Source organism: Typopeltis vanoorti, chromosome 24, assembly GCF_054136105.1.
Source record: "Typopeltis vanoorti isolate ZY-2024b chromosome 24, IOZ_Tvanoo_1.0, whole genome shotgun sequence".
Lineage (NCBI taxonomy): Eukaryota > Metazoa > Arthropoda > Arachnida > Uropygi > Thelyphonidae > Typopeltis > Typopeltis vanoorti.
The window spans coordinates 16,327,179-16,344,743 of NC_143572.1; the positions used below are offsets into that span (position 1 = coordinate 16,327,179).

The 17,565-nt window shown below is 36.5% G+C and overlaps 1 protein-coding gene across 6 annotated transcripts in view; it reads left to right on the forward strand.

Moving 5' to 3' along the window:
* LOC150092956 (uncharacterized) overlaps window positions 1-17,565 on the forward strand; it is a 511,183-nt gene that overhangs the window by 265,537 nt on the left and 228,081 nt on the right. For all 6 annotated transcript variants that reach the window (XM_090414059.1, XM_090414064.1, XM_090414063.1 and 3 more), the window contains exon 6: window positions 7,970-8,012. In XM_090414059.1, the coding sequence (XP_090270185.1) occupies window positions 7,970-8,012 (43 nt within the window). The remainder of the gene's footprint in view (window positions 1-7,969; window positions 8,013-17,565) is intronic.

Genomic DNA, 17,565 nt, shown 5'->3' on the forward strand with positions numbered 1-17,565 from the left:
TATATAGTTTCTATCTAAATTTTGAGTCAGCAGTTAGACTTCAATAAATAAATCTGCTATAAGTCAGCAGGATTCTATAACTACTGCAGTAAATTTGGTATGAAAATCAGCAATGAAAGACTGTGAAAACAGGCAGAACCTTTGAAAACATCAAATGCACCCTGAATGGTGAACTTGTAGAACAGGCAAAACATTTCAGCTATTTATGAACTTTTTTTGTGTGAAAATTGCAAATTAAATATGAAAATTGACAACAGAATTAGCAAAGCTGGTATTGATAGGAAGTCAATTAAATTCATTTATATGGAATAAGAGAAAAATTAGTCAAAACGCTGAACTAGTTATATACAAGATGATGTTCAAATCAATTTTAACTTATAGTTCTGATATAAAATAAATAAAACAGTTGATCAGAGGTTGGAGACCATAGAGAAGAGGAGTAGAAGAGTGAACAGATGGCAAAATCATGTAAATGAGAATGTTAGAAAGGAATTTGATGTTGTTAGGAATCGGGAATGTTTGAGCAGAGTTAATATTAGATAGTATGATCGCTTAAACAATGGAAGAGAAATTTTAGCAGAACAAGTGTTTTTTGCCAGGATGGCAGGAAAAAGATCTTAAAGACTGACATCTATATGGATTGATGCAGTGGAAAGTACCTTAGAAGATCTAAATATGATATTTTACAATGATTATTAGGTTTTATATATATATATATATATATATATATCGATCATAACAGGTCAAGGGGCCTATAGTCACAACACTCCTGTGTGTGGCGTGAAGATTGAGGTAAAAGTTTATTGATGATTTTTTTTTTTATAGTGGGTTGCAGACTAGCTGTTTAGCAGTACTTGAAGGCTTTCCTCAAGAAGAGGACAGAGGTGGATAGAATAAAAGAGGATGAATAGAAGCAGGCACAGTATGTTTGCAGTTGCACAGTAAAGGGGTGCTATGCAGCTGCAGCTCTTGTGTCAACAGGTGCAACAGAAAGTGGAGGAATGATGATTATCAATTCACTGGAGCAACGACCATGAAAGTACCTGTACAATAGACATTGCTGAAACCCTGTTTTGAGATAGTGGTTGATGTGAGTCTATAAGAGATCATCTGTGAGCCTAATTGCATGCCTCTGGATGGTGTCAAGGATTTTGAGGAAAGTTTTAGGTGCACCACCCCAAACATGCGAGTAGTATTCTAAACATGGATGGATTTGGGATTTGTATATAGTGAAGAGTTAGTTTGGCATAAAATAGGCTCTTGAATGAAAGAGAATGCCAAGTTTCTTAGATACTGAGGAGGCTGTTGATATGATGTATTTATGCCAGGAAACACCAAAGGTAAATGTAGTCCATGCAAAGAGATTTGATCTTGTCCTGTGATTGTGCATTTCTGAGGGTAAGGGTAGGTGAGCCCGGATCTCTTTTACATGGGAAAAGGCTAGACTGTGTTTGGCAGCATTGAACATAAGGTTGTCCTTGCCCAATTGGAGGATAGTATATAGACCAATGTTTAAGGCACAAGTTATAGATGATCTTGTAGCCTGGGATGTCAGAGTACCACATGGTTTGTCATATGAGTAGGATGAGTGGAGAGTACATCTGTAAAGTTGTGGATGGGATTAGGGTTTATTATGAATAGATCATTTAAAGAAGAAAGAGAGTAGGTCATAGGACAGAACCTTCAGGCATTCCAGCATTGGTGATGAAGCTCGAAGAGACAGAGAGCACCATCTACCATGACTCACAGAGAACAACCAGAGAGAAAGCTGGCTACCCAATATTACAGAGGATGGCAGGGAGACCAAAGGATGGCAATTTGTTTAGTAGACCTTGATAGTACTCATGGAAAAGTTTAGAGAAACTTGTGCTGTTGCACTTGATATTTCTAAAGCTTTTAACCATGTGTTTTCAACAAAAAGTCATGGGAAAACCTATAGTTTTCCCATGACTTTTTGTTGAAAAACTATAGGGGGCATACCTTGGTTGGATTCTGGTATGGTAGGAGATGATTTTGCTTGGTCATCTATGCAGAAGTTTGAGAAAAAGAGTGATGCTAAGAGGTCAGCTTTATCTTTGGATGATGCAAATATGGAAGTGCAGGAGAGCACAAGTTACGTCCAGTGGCCTTAGCAAGTGACCAGAAGTCACAGCTTCCATTTGAGGAGATGCCATCAGGACTGGAAGACTTTTAGTATTTGAGTTACTAGTTTTCCAGTGATTTTTTGTTGAAAAACTATAGGGGGCATACAGTGCTTGAGTTTTCTGCTTGTGGCCTTTGGATCTATTGATGATTGATTTGCGTATGCTGCGTGCTTTGGTATAGGCTGAGTATGAAACTGGGGTTCTTGATATGAGTGGCATGTGGTAAGCTGAATTTTTTTCTTTGACACTCATGGTGCATTTTCAGTTGAACCCATAATCCACATCCACTTTCCAGTGGATGTGGATTATGGGTTGAGTGGATAATGATGACCCTCATACCAATGAGAATCATTTCTATGACTCATTCACAGCAAGTGTTAGGGTCAGGTGAGTGAAATAGTCAGAAATAGTTGGAGGGGCATTCTGTGAGAGAGGTGACTTGTTTGAGATTGTGGTCTGAGTTGCTGATTGTTGGTATATCTGGAAGGAGAACTGGTCTTAAAGAGATTCACTGTATTTGGAGAGTGAAGAGGGTTATCAGGGATTCAGGTGGCAGATGTATAATTTGTGTTAGGTCATTAGTTATAGCAAAGACTTTTGCTTCTCATCTTGCTTGGTCAGTGGTGTGTTGGAGTAGGAGGAGCCATTTGGAATTGTGGATGTTGAGGTTACCCAGGATGATGACTTCACTATTTGAATAGCTGGATTGCAGGTGGTCATGTTTCGTAGAAAGGATTGTGAAGAGATCTGTGTAGTTATTAGTGTTTGGAGACTGGCACATGCAACAAATGAAACAAGGAAACCTTGAGCCAAAGAAGGTTAAAAGCAGGGAATTCTAAATTAGCCATTCTCTGGCAGGCTATGTCAGATTTCATAAAGGCACAGGTCTACCCTTGTGGTGAAAAGAATCATGAAATATGTAGTTTGGGTACTAGAGATGGGCAGATGCAGCTGTGATCTGGGTTTCTGTCCGAAATAAGATGTCTGGTCTGGAACATTGCAAGTGATGGTGGATTGAAAGCAAGTTTTTAGTGAAGAGATTCTGGTATGGTTTGTATGTTGTGGCTGATTGTGATGCGACTTTTTTTTGATGGGATTAGTTTATCAGGAAGATTCACTTTTGTCACAGTGTCACTTATTATTTATGAGAGTTCATAGGTTTGATCATAAGTTTGATTAAATGGGAGGATATAGTGGGAACGTGCAGGAGAGAAGGTAGCCTCTTGAATATGACTTCCATACAGAAAGAACCCAGTCTCCATCTCATGACGTGGCCTTGGCAGTGCCCCCCCCTATATACCATCACTTGCTCTCTTTTCAGGCACGACCTGGCAAAGTATTTGGCAGTGGGATCATGCATCATTTGCTCAGGAAGCTTCCTGACTTGCTACCGACAGGTTCAGGCCCATGCACTAACTTGCAGCTAGCCTGCAGCACCATTTTAACCATTGAAATCTTGAAATGGAGGAGTTCATGGGTCTCTAAGTATGTTTGTCATTGCCTTGAAGGGTATTATTCACACTGTATGGAGAAGAGAGGAACCAATATTGAAATCCCTGCTCTGGAGACCAAACATAGCATTTGCCACTTCAGACCTCCAATGAGCCAGGCGATGGTATTTCACTGGGTGAGGAAGAACATCTACCACCTAGTGTAGTTGACATTTCCTTCAACTAAGAAGGTATCCGTCTGGTTTTGCCAGAGTCCCCTTTGTGGAAATTGCCAACAAAGGCCACATTGCAGGGTTGATTTAAGAAAGAGAGGCTGTATATTGCTGTTATTCCAATTCAAAAATAAATAAATAAAATTATAATAGTAATAATGAACTTCACAATAGAAAATAGAACCCTTAACTGTCTCCTCAGATACATTACTCACATATCTTGGAAATAGTTTACTAACTTTATCCATTTATAGAAAGCTAACACATACTGGAAGATATACATAAACACTCACACCATTACCCAACTCTCATCACAGAACTTGTGTTATTTACACCACGCTTTTTAGCCTTTGGGTACTTGCCCTGTAAAGTAAAAAAAACACATAACATATAAAATCATAGCTAAACTGTTCCCATCACTTTTATTCATGATATATCTGAAAGATTGCCAACGTACTGCATAAACACATTTTTCATCCCATTCTTTTAAATCGCTTGTCAAACTAGCTATCAACTATTAACATTCTTCCTAAGGACAAACTCCATCCTTTATCATGTCCAGGAGTGTATAAAGTGTCTGCAGTTTGGACAAACAATGAGCTGTTATTTTCATTTTGAATAATATAAAAAATACCTGCTCTCATTAAGACAAGTCAGGATTGTTAGACTGCATGTTGTACCTCTTCAGACTGGTTCAAATGTATAAGCCAGTACAATTCTGGTTCTAATTAAATTACATGTAGCTTATATAACACCCTGACAAGATTATCCCAAGATAATGTTATTAGCATAAGTCAATAGAATGTTCTTCCCATTTATTTCCATTCTCTTTTGTCCATCTTGAATGAATTTTTTCCAATTCTAAGTTGAACAGGTTATTGAGAGATCATCTCCTTGGCAAAGTCCAGATTTTATTTCAAAACTTAATGTGAATGCTTCCGTAAGAAATGTACCTTACAGAGGGTGTGGAGATTATATTTGTTATACCATATTTCCATATTTTTGTGGTATTCTTAAGTCTCATTGCTTCTTGTAGTACATTTCATTGTATACAATCTTATGTCTGTTTATAGTCCATAAATAATACTAGATACACTTTTATTTTTCTGAAAATTGATCATTCGTCAACTTTCCTTGCAGAAGCCACATTGATGGTCTCCAGTGATTTTTGAAGGCTTATACTTCATTAATTCTTTTCCAGATCAGTGTAGACCATATCCAGTAGCAGGTATCCAAGAGGGAATACTTATCAAGTTACTGGCAATCATGGAGGGCTCTCTCTTTTTTTTTTTAAAAAAAACAACAACATAAAATGGCTATATTCCAATCCACTGGGATTTCATCTTTATCCATATTACCTTGATAAGTTCATAAATTTCAGTTGTTAGTTTGTTCCTTGAATTTTTAGAAGTTCTGTGGCAATTTTCACTGGCTGCTTTGTTATTTTTTAGTGCTTTAATAATGTATCATTAGCAAAGCATATCATGTGTATCTGCACTCCATCTACAGTTACCCCTCTTCATTGCATTCTCTATATAGTTGACAAGTAAGGGTCACAATGCACAACCTTGTCTTACACCTTTCTTTGCATCTGCAGTTGTTTCATTTCCCCTCTATTTGTATATTTATTTCTAGCCTGGTATACAATATCTTAAGTAGTCTTCTATTCCAATGTCTTTTATTAGTTGAGAAAGCCTGTTGCATTGTACATTATCAAATGCCTTTTCCAAATCTGTTAATGGCAATATATGTAGTTTTATTTACTTCAGTTATTTGGTTTATTATTATTCTTAAGATTAATATTTTGCTAGTCTAGTTCTTTACCAATCTGGACTCCAAACTGATCTTCATCTGAATAACATTCAAGCTTTTGATTCTATTCTGTATACTTCACTATATTTAATATAATCTTTAAGGCATGATTGAGTAAATTTAACGTTCAATAAATTTTACAATTTGTTGCACTCCACTTCTTCATCTATGATCTCTTGTGCTTTTAAGCTTCGAGATTTTGCCAAAGAGATTTCCATGCCGTCCTGTCCAAGGCTTGTTCTTTTCCTTCTTTCCAGTTAATTCCCTTCTTTTCCAATTTTTCTTTAATTTCCTTTTGCCAACCTTTCCTCCGCCTGCTTATGTTTCTTTTTTCTATTTTCTGGCTTTCATATACAGTTTGTGCTGTTCTTCCTTCTTCCATTCGATTAAGATGTCCAAACCTCATTTGGGCTTGTGCTATGAATTGGTTCAGAGGTGCAACTTGAAGGCTGTTTCTTATAGTTTGATTTTTTATTCGGTCTAGTCTTGTTGTTTATGCCACTTTCCTAAGATATTTCATTTCAATTGTTTGTAGGACTCACAACTGTATGTTAATGTTGGTACAAACACTGAACGGTACACTGCCATTTTGGTATTCTTCTGGGTAACTTCTTTCTTATCTAGGAGTGGGCTTTTCATTGCATGGAATAGCTTTGTTCCTCCCGTTATCCTGTTGTTAATTTCTGTGTCTAGTCTATCATCTTCTTGTATATATGATCTCAAGTATTTAAAGGAGTGAACTTGTTCTAGTTTGGTTCTCTATTTTTATTATGTGTTTTGGTTGGTTTCTAGATATGATCATTGTTTTATTTATATTTATGGTCATATTCCTTTTCTTTTTTAAATAACGAAACCTGTGGTGCGATCATAATTAAAAGAAACACACATTAACCACAGTGAAAATTAATAGGATATGAATAGGATCCATTGGGAAAAGTCTGAACTTTTACATAGATCTTTATATAAACATGAACGTTTATACAAAGAAAGTTCTGAAGCCCTACTACACAGACCAAACTTAAACCACAACTATTCCTAAAGTATGGGAAATTGTCATACAAAATTGTGTTAAATAATTATTTTATTTATTTATTTATTTGTAACACGTTACACACGTTTAATGAGATTCTATTGTAATCATGCACCCTAACTGTATGTTATTCCTATTATTGTTTTAAACTACTGTACTGATGATGTCCTAAGATACTTAGGATGAAATATTTACAATTAAATAATTTTCACTGTGGTTAATACGTGTGTTTCTTTTAATTCCTTTTCTTTGTTTCTTCATACAAATGTTGATGTTGTACTGCAAATCTTCAGCTGTATTTGCTAGATTTACTACACCATTTGCAAAAGCCATGTGTGAAATCCAGGTTTCTTACCATCTTGTACATAAATCATATACTTCTTGTCCCTTTTAATAGGTTAATCTGATCACTTTAATGCTTCGTGTGCTGCATCTAGATTACTTTAAAATTTCAGCATGTGTTTTATCTGTTCCTACAATTTTACAGTTAGGTACTTCATTAATCTCTCTTTTAATTTCTTAATTCAGTATCTCTGGTCCATGAAAAAAATTTTTTTTTTAATGATAATCCCATCCATAAAAGTAGATACTAATATACATTAGTTCCAACAGTGAGATAGTTACTTAGATAAGAAATCCTGCTGTAAAGATCAAACATAGTACTCTTTAAGGCCATTTCAAGCAGGGCAACAGTTGAACACAAAGCAGTGAAAGAATTGGAAATGAAAGGTTAGCAAAACAGGTATCTGAGCAATAGTAGCACAGGATAAAATCTCAGTGGAAAAACCAAAATGAATTGGTACATTTAGAGCATTGGAAGACAGAGAAATAAGAGCTAATTAAAGCATAACTTTTTTATTTCATTCCATCATCTGAGAGGTGGAACCTATAATATATTTATGCCGTGTGTAGTTGAGGTTTGGGAAAGAAGAGAGCCTAGCAAATAAATAGACAAAGTGACTTGGAAGAAATATATATATATATATATATATTAGGGAGGCTCCGTCCCCTGTGGCGCCCTTCTGGGCTGGCAAGACAAAAAAAGTGACATAAAAACGTTTCAAATTTCGGCTTATCTTTTTATATATATAGAGTAGATATATATTTATCTAGATATAATATATCATTAGATATATCTAATGGGAAACCAGTGGTGATACCTGTGGATCCAGGGATGTATAGAATAGTATTCTGTTGATTATTCAAATTATGTGGTATCTGTTAATTATATAGCAAGGGAAAAGTAATTTATATGACTTACTTCTAGTTCGTTTTACATTTTTTTTTGCAATTTATAGTTTTTTCCCCACCTCTTTGTAGGCCAGAAACTCTTTGGGGAAGAAAAAGAGCACATCAAAAGAAGGTCAGTGTCCATATTTCTTTGTTAGTATCTACTAATAGTTTCCTTTCTTATCATATTCTGCATTTTTTTTATTTAAGTGTTAATGGTTCATAAAGTTTTGTTTAGATGTATATTATATCTAAATAAAGTTCATAAATTTTTAGTAATGGTTATATTAACAAATGTAAATATTTATACATTTATTTAAAATTTCTAAGCCTAAAATTTGAACTTTCTTAATTTTAATGGATATAAGCAATTCTAACTTCAGTGGAAGGGCATTTCATATTTTGTATGGTATGTTGCATTCAATGACTTGTTAGTGTACTGTTATTCTGATATGCACATTTCCATTGGATAGTTTAAAAAATGATTAATACCTTTGGGTTCAAAATCCCATCAAGGCTATCCCTGCACACATTCCACCTGTGTAATTCTAGGTTTCCCTGTCTCTCATCTCTCTCTCTCTCACACAGAGAGAGAGAGAGAGAGAGAGAGAGAGAGATAGATTACTCCAAAACACGTTTCTCCAAATGCTGTGCCCTTCTGCAGTCAAATGTAATCCATCTCTTGCATACAGCCCTCTTCTATTCTCAGACATATTCCAGACTTCTTTTCCTGCACATTCTTGTTATCATCTCATTCGTCATCACTGCTTTTCTGCATTATCATACCAGGGCGACACTTTCGCTATCTTTCTCACTATCTAGGACACATTTCTGCTATATTGTTTCTGAAATCAGCCTCTGATCTTGTGTCATGATTCACACTGCCTCTCAGGTCATTTGTCCTAACCATTACTATCATCTCCTGCACACTCTGACCCCTTTTCACTGCCATTGCCATACTCTCTAGCATTTCACCAGGCAAGCACTCTGGCCTCTACATATCCCGAATCATCAAATCTCCATACATTACATTCTGAATATTGGGTTGTTGCAAATGAAATGGCCGTTGAATGACTGTAAGGTTTCTATTGGTTGCTGAAGAAAGCAAGCGCTGAGGTATATGCAAATTTTTTATGTCATGTGACAGTCACACTTGGGTGATGCAATTGTAGTATTTGTTTCGTTCAATGAGTATTAAACATTGAATACTACTGACATCAAGTCAATCATGGAACCCAGTCAATTAAGGTTGCTATACCTTTACGAGTTCAAATTGGGAAATTCTGCAGTGGCTGCAGTAAAAAACATCAGTAAAGCATTCTGTGGAGGAACAGCTAATGAGAGATCCACTCGCCGTTGGTTTGCAAATTTCGCTCAGGAGATTTGAGGCTGCAAAGCAAACCCCGTGGCCATCGTCCTTCTTCCATTGATTCGAATGAATTAAAGGATTTAATCGAATCAGATCCACGACAAATTGTACGAGAGATTGCCCAGACACTAAATGTACACTTCTTAACTGTTTCACGGCACTTGGCAATAATAGTAAAAATGAAGAAGCTCGACAAGTGGTGCCTCACGAACTTACTGACGAAAACAAAGCATGGCGTTTGGAAATATGCTCTTCTCTCTCTTAAGAAGTAAAGAAGAAAGGTTCCTGCAACAAATTGTGACTGTGGATGAGAAGTGGATATTCTACAACAATTGTACACGTTCGTCGCAGTGGTTGGCAGTGAAAGACGCTCCAGGAAGGACTCCAAAGGCATCTCTGCATCCAATGAAGATGTTTACTGTATGGTGGTCTTCTGCTGGTGTTATTCACCATTCCACGAGGTGAAACGATAAATGCAGCTCGATATTGTACAAATATGCGGCAAATGCATGACAAATTGTGCCTTAAGCAACCAGCACTTGTGAATAGACATGGAGTCCTATTGCTTCAGGATAACGCCCAACTACATAAGGCAGTGTCAACCATACAGCAAATCAACAATTTCGGATACGAAATTGTGCCTCATCCTCCATACTCTCCTGACATTTCCCCAACAGATTACCATTTTTTCCGGCACTTGAGCCATTTTTTGTCCAAGAAATGCTTTGCCAACTACGCATCAATTTATCGGGCAGTGGAAGACTTCATCACTTCCAGAGACACTGATTTTTACAAATGTGGTATAAATGACTGCCACACGTTGGCAACAATGCATTGATGCTGCTGGAAATTACTTTGATTAAACAGGTATTCTTCTTTTTCAGTCATCCTTAAAATCGACCATTTCATTTGCAACAACCCAATAGATTCACCAATCCTTCTCTCTCTCTCTCTCTCTCTCTCGCATCCCTGACTCTTACAGCTTCCAATGTCCACTCTCCCTCTCACTTTTGTATCACTCTCTTCCACACACTCTTGTCTTTCTGTAATTTTCTCTTCCACTGTCTCTCCTGGCATTCTCTTGGAATTCCTTTCTGCCTTGCTCTCTGACACCATTCTCTTACACCTACTCTCCTCACATACTAGCCAAGATCTTCATTCACCCCTCGTTAACTCAGTCTTCATTCATTCCATCTCCTTTCCCAGGAGTTCTGTTTCTCTCTCTCTCTGCAATTCTGCTTTCAATTGACATTCATAAACGCCATCAGAGAAATTATCTCTCTCTGCTAAAGTGCCTAAGACTAAATCTCTATGTAGGTCTTTAAACATTCTCTCCATCCTTCAAAATACTACTGGCATCCACAAACTGACAATCGCCCACTTCTGAAGCACTATCACCACTGCTACTAAATCCCGAGATTGTGACACTTGTGTCTCCCAGTGTGCCTTCCACTGCCTACATTTATACACATTCCCATTTTGCACCTGCCACATTTTTAAACAATGCAATGTGTACATAGCACATGCTTAGCAAGCTACAAAATCAAACTATGCTACGAATAACATTCTCTTAAACTGTTGGGGGGGGGGGGTCAGGTGTAATAGTAGTAAAACTGGTGGTTGCCATGTTGAATATTATTGATACACGTGGAGACAATACTGAGACAGTAATATCCTATGAAAATACTACACGGTTATATATAAAAAAAAATCATAAATTTGAATAACACAAGCTTAAAAACCAGTATTGTCTTGAAATAAATGCAATAATATCTTTCCTTACTACTAATATTTATCTTGTTTTTAACAGTTTGCATCCGTCTTTGCATGCTAGCAAATGAAATTTTAGTATTGTTTTACCTTTTTATGGGTTGGTGTGTGGGGTAGGGTATTTTTGTTACTTTTTGCAGATTGTTGTATTTTTCAGACTTTTTTTTTTTTAGTTACTTTCTGTAGGATATTTTTTTACAACTGCAGTGATACTACAAGTACACCATCAATTTTATGGCACCCTTGGTTCTAGATCTTTGCTGGATTAACCATTTTGCCAGACCAGTGGAGGTCACATAATGATTCATCGGTACACTTCTGACCTACTAATTATACCTGTTCCATGTCTTTAAACTATCATGAACCACTAGAAACTTAAATATTAAACATAAATTAAATGATTAAAGGAATTACATAGTATAAAGTTATTTTGATTTTTATGGTGCAAAAACATGAAAGATCATACTGCACCAGGAAGGTTACATCAGTACTGTACGCCCACAGATACAAGACCCTTCGACACTTCTGCGCATGTCAGAAGAAGGAGAATCCATTCCGATAATAGGGTAATCAATCAGTCTTGGGGAATGAGTTGTTTATTATTACACGTCGGAAAATTAACTTTGCTTTATGAACATTGTAGTTTTTAAAGTAGTAACTATTTTGCTTGTATAACAGTTGAAACATTTTACGTATAAAGCACGTGGTTTTGCGTGTTGATGAAAAATTCATATATCGAATGATTTGAATAGGCTGGAATTGTGGGCATGGAAAAATGGGTGTCAGTTCAATTTCAGTAAATGTAAAGTCATTCACTTTGGAATGATTAGATATCCAATGTCGTATTATATTGGTGGGATTTGGCAGATTAGAAGAAGCTGATGAGGCCAGGGATCTTGGAGTGTTAATAGTTAGAAAGTTGAAGTTCAGGGGCCATGTGGCAAAGATTGCAAATACAAAGTGGAAGACCAGACCTGCACACAATAGTCCAAGTGAGGTCTTATCAAGGCCTTATAAAGAGTCAAAAGATAATTGCAATGCTGAAACGAACGTTAACATGTAAAAATATGAATGTTATTTTGGCTCTTTATAAGGCCTTGATAAGACCTCACTTGGACTATTGTGTGCAGGTCTGGTCTTCGTTGTGAATTTGATATATTGGAGTGTTAATAATGATATCAGGATTGTGGAATACTGATTATCAAGACATTGTAGACTTCAGACACTAGCAAACAGGAGAAAGAGGGGTGATATGATTGAGACTTACAAACTTTTGAAAGGGTCATACAGGATTTCAATTGATGGAAATTTTTCAGTTTATGGAGGGTGGGGAAAGGACGAGAGGGCATCCTTGGAAGCTGAGAATGAAGGCTGCCAAAAAGGGCGTGAGGGCTAGATTTTTCTCTCAGAGGGTGGTGCTTGATTGGAATGGATTGCCTTTGGATGTTGTGAGTGCAAGCAGTGTGAATGAATTCAAGAATAAGTATGATAGCTGGTGTGTGTAATATGTGGCCTCCCTCGATGAGTCTCTGACTCCCTGGAGGTCTCTCTTAATAATAATAATATTGCCTTATTTCTTTCTCCCCTTTAACGTGAATTGACTCTTCTTGGCAAGTTGCCAGACTAGGCTGGAATCTGTGGTCGGACAGTACATATAGTAAACAGTTAGTGAGACAATTACAAACACCCATGTCCCTAGTGAGACTTGAACCCACAGCTTGTTAGCTAGGGAGCAGCCACTTGGCCAACCAGGCTTGCACATTAGTATAAATGATACAAGTTTTGTATCAATGAAGGGAGTATTAAATGCAATTGAAAATTGAATTAAATGATATATTGAAATACATATACTCGTATAGGTAGAAATGATACAGGTTTGTCAGTACAGAAATACAGGTTTGTCAGTACAGAACAAATGAAAACATTAATTGCTGTACTTACAAAGAATGGTACAATAGCACTGCTCCCCAAAGTGTCAATATTTTAGTATTTTGCTGGGATTGTAGAGCTAATCACAAAAGTCCACAAGTTGAGAGTTGCCTGATTACTATCTGTTTCATAGCCGTGTGATTCATCATGAATCTTGATGTTGCAGAGGGAAACACCTTGAAGCAAAGTTGCTTATTATGCTTGGATCTTTTCTTATGCAATTTTTTATGAAACTTTTATTAGTTCCTGCTTCAAGAAGGTCCATTGCTCTGTCCCTTTGATTAATTCATCTTTCAACTGAATTAACTTGCTAATAGTAAGGTTTCACTTACTATTTTCACAGCTGTTGTCTTAATGACTGTTGTTGTTTTTATCAGGATTCAGAACAGTACTTGTAATTTCAGAATCAGTATAGTGATGAATAACAGGTTTTTCTTCAGTGTTCATCTTTTCAGCCAGATTTTCCTAATTAAGCCTACCTCCTTAACAGCAGGTCTAGTAACTCATGAACAACTTCTTTCTCCTTTTGATACTTTAAATCCTGTAAAGCCATTGCCAACATTTTCAGCAGGAGAATTATCAAACATCAAGGCAGGCCAGAACTTATGCCTTTATTTCTTTAGTGTTGATGCTGATACCTTCTACGAGGCACTAGCTATAACCAAAGAATTTCTTTCATGTTGAGTTCTTTAGTAAATATTTCTACAGGCTCTCCAACATGTATGATATCTAACAAATATTTTTTGAAAAGTGAGCAGGACTTAGCCTTCACATTTTCGTCTTGGGATTGGATAAATATACAGTTTGGTAAAAACACCATTTAAATATTCTGATTCACAGGAGTTCAGCTCTGGGATGAGATGAACAGTTCTCCAGAATCCTGTGGGCTCTTCTTCATCCTCTGCTTCTAATGTCCTTGCAGTATGCATTGCCAGTATAATGCAATTTGATCAGCATTATGCACTTGATCAGGACTGAGAAGCTTGTCAGCTACAAGTAGCAATTTGTCCACATATTTGATGGCTCTTTTGTCATTTGCAGACTATATTTCACTACATCATCATATATTGTTTAAGGAAATTAATAATGTAGATTTGATAATAACTAAAAATATTTAATTATTACTTCCATATTTCGCTGAAGTTAAATCGGCATCTTCAGGGATTAATACATTATTATTAAATACATGCTTGCAAGTACACTTCAGTAACAAAGATGCAACAGGAGAGATACAGGAAGACCTAAAGTCCTACAAACAGCACCTGTTGACTTTGGTTGGATGTTCTTGACTGTTGAGCTGACTATCTGCTGATGAGTTTTCCATATGATAGGCAGTTTGATATACAATCATATTTGGTTAGGTTGGAATAGTTGGTAAGAGATAGTTGTAGCAGATTCGAGGAAAAAGCCTCCTGAACTTAAATTTGTTTCAGTGGAGTGAGGTGGCTTTTTCCACTGAATCCTGTGCTGGGTATCCCTGACATGGTCTGCTAATCCTGAGTGGCCATATTGGTGGAAATGGATGTCATTCTGGTTTTCTGATATATAGGATGTTGGCTGTCCTACCTGTTTGTGCATAATATTGAAAGGTTGCAGGATACCTGATACACTCCAGATAAATCCAGAGGTTGTAGCTGATCTTTGGGGTAGTAAATTTCACATCACACTTCTGAGATGCCACGAATATAGGTGATGTAATCTATGTTTGTAGGGGGGGGGGGCATGGGTACTACATCTGTTTCCACTACTACAGCCACTCAGGATTAACAGACTATGCCCTGGATACCTGGCATAGGATCCAGTGGGGGGGCAAAAAAGCCACCTTATTTCACCAAAGCAAATTTAAGTTTGAGAGGCTTTTTCCTCAAATCTGCTGCAGCTGTTACCAACTATTCCAATCTAAACAAATATGGTTGTATCAAACTGCCTATCATATAGGAAACCCTCATTGGCAGACAGTCATCCCACCAGCCAAGCACCCAACCAAATTATGCCAAAGGTGGAGTAATTATAGGACTTTAGGTCTTTCTATCTCTCCTATTCCATTTTTGTTACTGATTTAACTTAGGCAAAATGTAGGAAGTAATAATTAAATAGTTTTAGTTGTTATCAAGTCTACATTATTAATTTCCTTAAACAATATATGATTCTGGAGAATCAATGTATAACCTAAACACTAGGATTGCATTTCTTTTTCTTCTTATGATGCTATCCTCTATCGAAGGTCAGCAACCATCTTGGCAAACAAACTGTGTTCTTGTGTTAATCTGAGCAGTTGTACACTGCTCTTTCCTATCCAATTCTTGATGTTGTCAAACCAAGATATTCTTTTTCTTCCTCTAGCTCCTTTGCCATTAATCTGCCTACCAAAATAGTTTGTAGAAGTTGGTATTTGCCGTTTCTCATGATGTGGCCAAAATACGATGTTTTTTGTTTCTTGATTGTTTGTATGAGATCTTGGGCTTTGCCAATGAATTTTAAGTCTTCCTTAGTAATTTTTTCTGTTATGGTATCTCTTAAGCATTCTTCTATATAGCCACATCTAAAAGGCTTCAATTTTCTTGATGGTTGTTGCCTTCAATGTCCATAGAGCAGAATGGACCAAACGTAACATTTCAGCATTCAGCATCTGATTTCTATGTTTAGATCTTTATCGCAAAATAATGTTCTCATTTTCGTGAAGGACTTCCATGCAACTTCAATCCTTGTCTTCATTTCAGAATCCCACCTTTCATTGAGCCAGCAACTAAGATTTTTATACCCTGACACTTGATCGATATTTTTCCTGTTGAGTGTCAGTTTCATTAATGAGGTTGGATGTTTGCTGATGACCATGTATTTTGTCTTGTTGATGTTTATATTTATTCCCATTCTTTGGTTGGCTTTCTATTTATATTCTGTCAATGAGTTTTTGGAGATCGTGATGTTATCTGCAATTAGCACGGTGTTCATCTTCATGTCGTAGGTTGTTAACAATCTTTCAGTTTATTGTGATTCCTTCTGGACATTCTTCTAATGCCTTTTTAAAGATTACCTGTGAGTATATGTTGAACAAGAGTAGTGAGAGCACACATCCTTTTCTCACTCCTTCAGTTGTCCTTTTTTGATGTTAATATCACTGGTGGTAATGTTGTCTAATCGAATTCACTACACGAACTTTATGAACAGAAATTCCATGATGCCTCTTAAACTTTTGAAATTATCTTTCACTATAGTTGCACATGTGTTCTAATTAAAGTTCTTTATGGAGTAATTTGGCCTATTCCATCATAACTTGATCGTGCTCACTGCTCTTACCATTTTTCATAGTTTTTCCTAACACTAATTTTCTTGTAAGAATCACTATCTGAAAATAATTTCATTATTTTGTCCTTTTGCTTTTTTATATCATACTGCGCTTACCATTTTTCATAGTTTTTCCTAACACTAATTTTCTTGTTAGAATCACTATCTGAAAATAATTTAATTATTTTGTCCTTTTGCTTTTTTATATCATAAATAGTTGCATCAGTATCATATAACCGATTCTCCACTGAAATATCATGGTTGATTCGTTTCAACACTTCTACCTTGCTTAGAAACCCTAAATTAAAAAAAAAAAATGTACAAAAAAATATATAACATTTATAAAAAAAATAAAAAAACCTTCGCCCACCCACAGTACAAAATGTACTATAGGTTTGCAAATAACCTTTTGTGGGTGGAAGCAACATAAAAATCTAGGGTTAAATGTAAGCAGAATAAGTTAAGAATCTCTAAGAGTCAAGAGATTACCATGGACAGATATACATATTAAACAAGCATGGACCACATGCAACACCATCTGTAGTGGTCCTGTGAAGTGGGAAGGTTGTAAGTCTTGCAGGTGTACCCTTGTAATTTTGTCTGGACTAAAGGAGGTACTGAACCATCCATATGCTGTAAAATCAGTGGTGTATACCTGTAATTTCTGATTAGTTATATTTCATGGTAGAGTTCATACAGAAAACTTTGAGCAGAAGTATACTACTGAGGTGAGGGACTTGTGCACATAACTCTCAGTTGTGGAGGTGTTAGACTCCAGTCCTGTGTTGTCTTGACAGTGTCCCCTGAACACTGGCAAATGGACTCCATCCAGGTGTCACGTGACAGTGTAAGCAGCAGTAGGATTTTTCACTAGCTGATTAGGAAGCCTCTATATATAATTACCACTGGTTTGGTCCTATGTGTATTATTTAGTGGGCTGTCTGCTGAAATTTTTTTACTTCAGTACATTGAAATGGTGAAGGTGCTGCATCCCTAATGGGGTGTTGAGAATGCCCAACTCTGGAGACACAATGTGGCAGTATCTATTTCATGTCTCCAATAAGCAGAGTAGTGGTTTTCTAGGCAATAAAAAAGCATTCACTACCTTGAGGGTCTAGTTGGTATTTCCTTCAACTAAGGAAGAGATGCTTAAAAGGCAACAATATTTGCTTCACCAGAACTTTGTAAAAGTAGTCCATACCACGGAAAGGTGGGGTTGACTTGACTGGGAATGAGAGACTACATATTGCCTGTCTCCAGTAAATTAATACCAGTAGACTAAAGTATTTTGAGATGTATTTTGACACTCCTTTAAAGTATGGAATGGCAACAT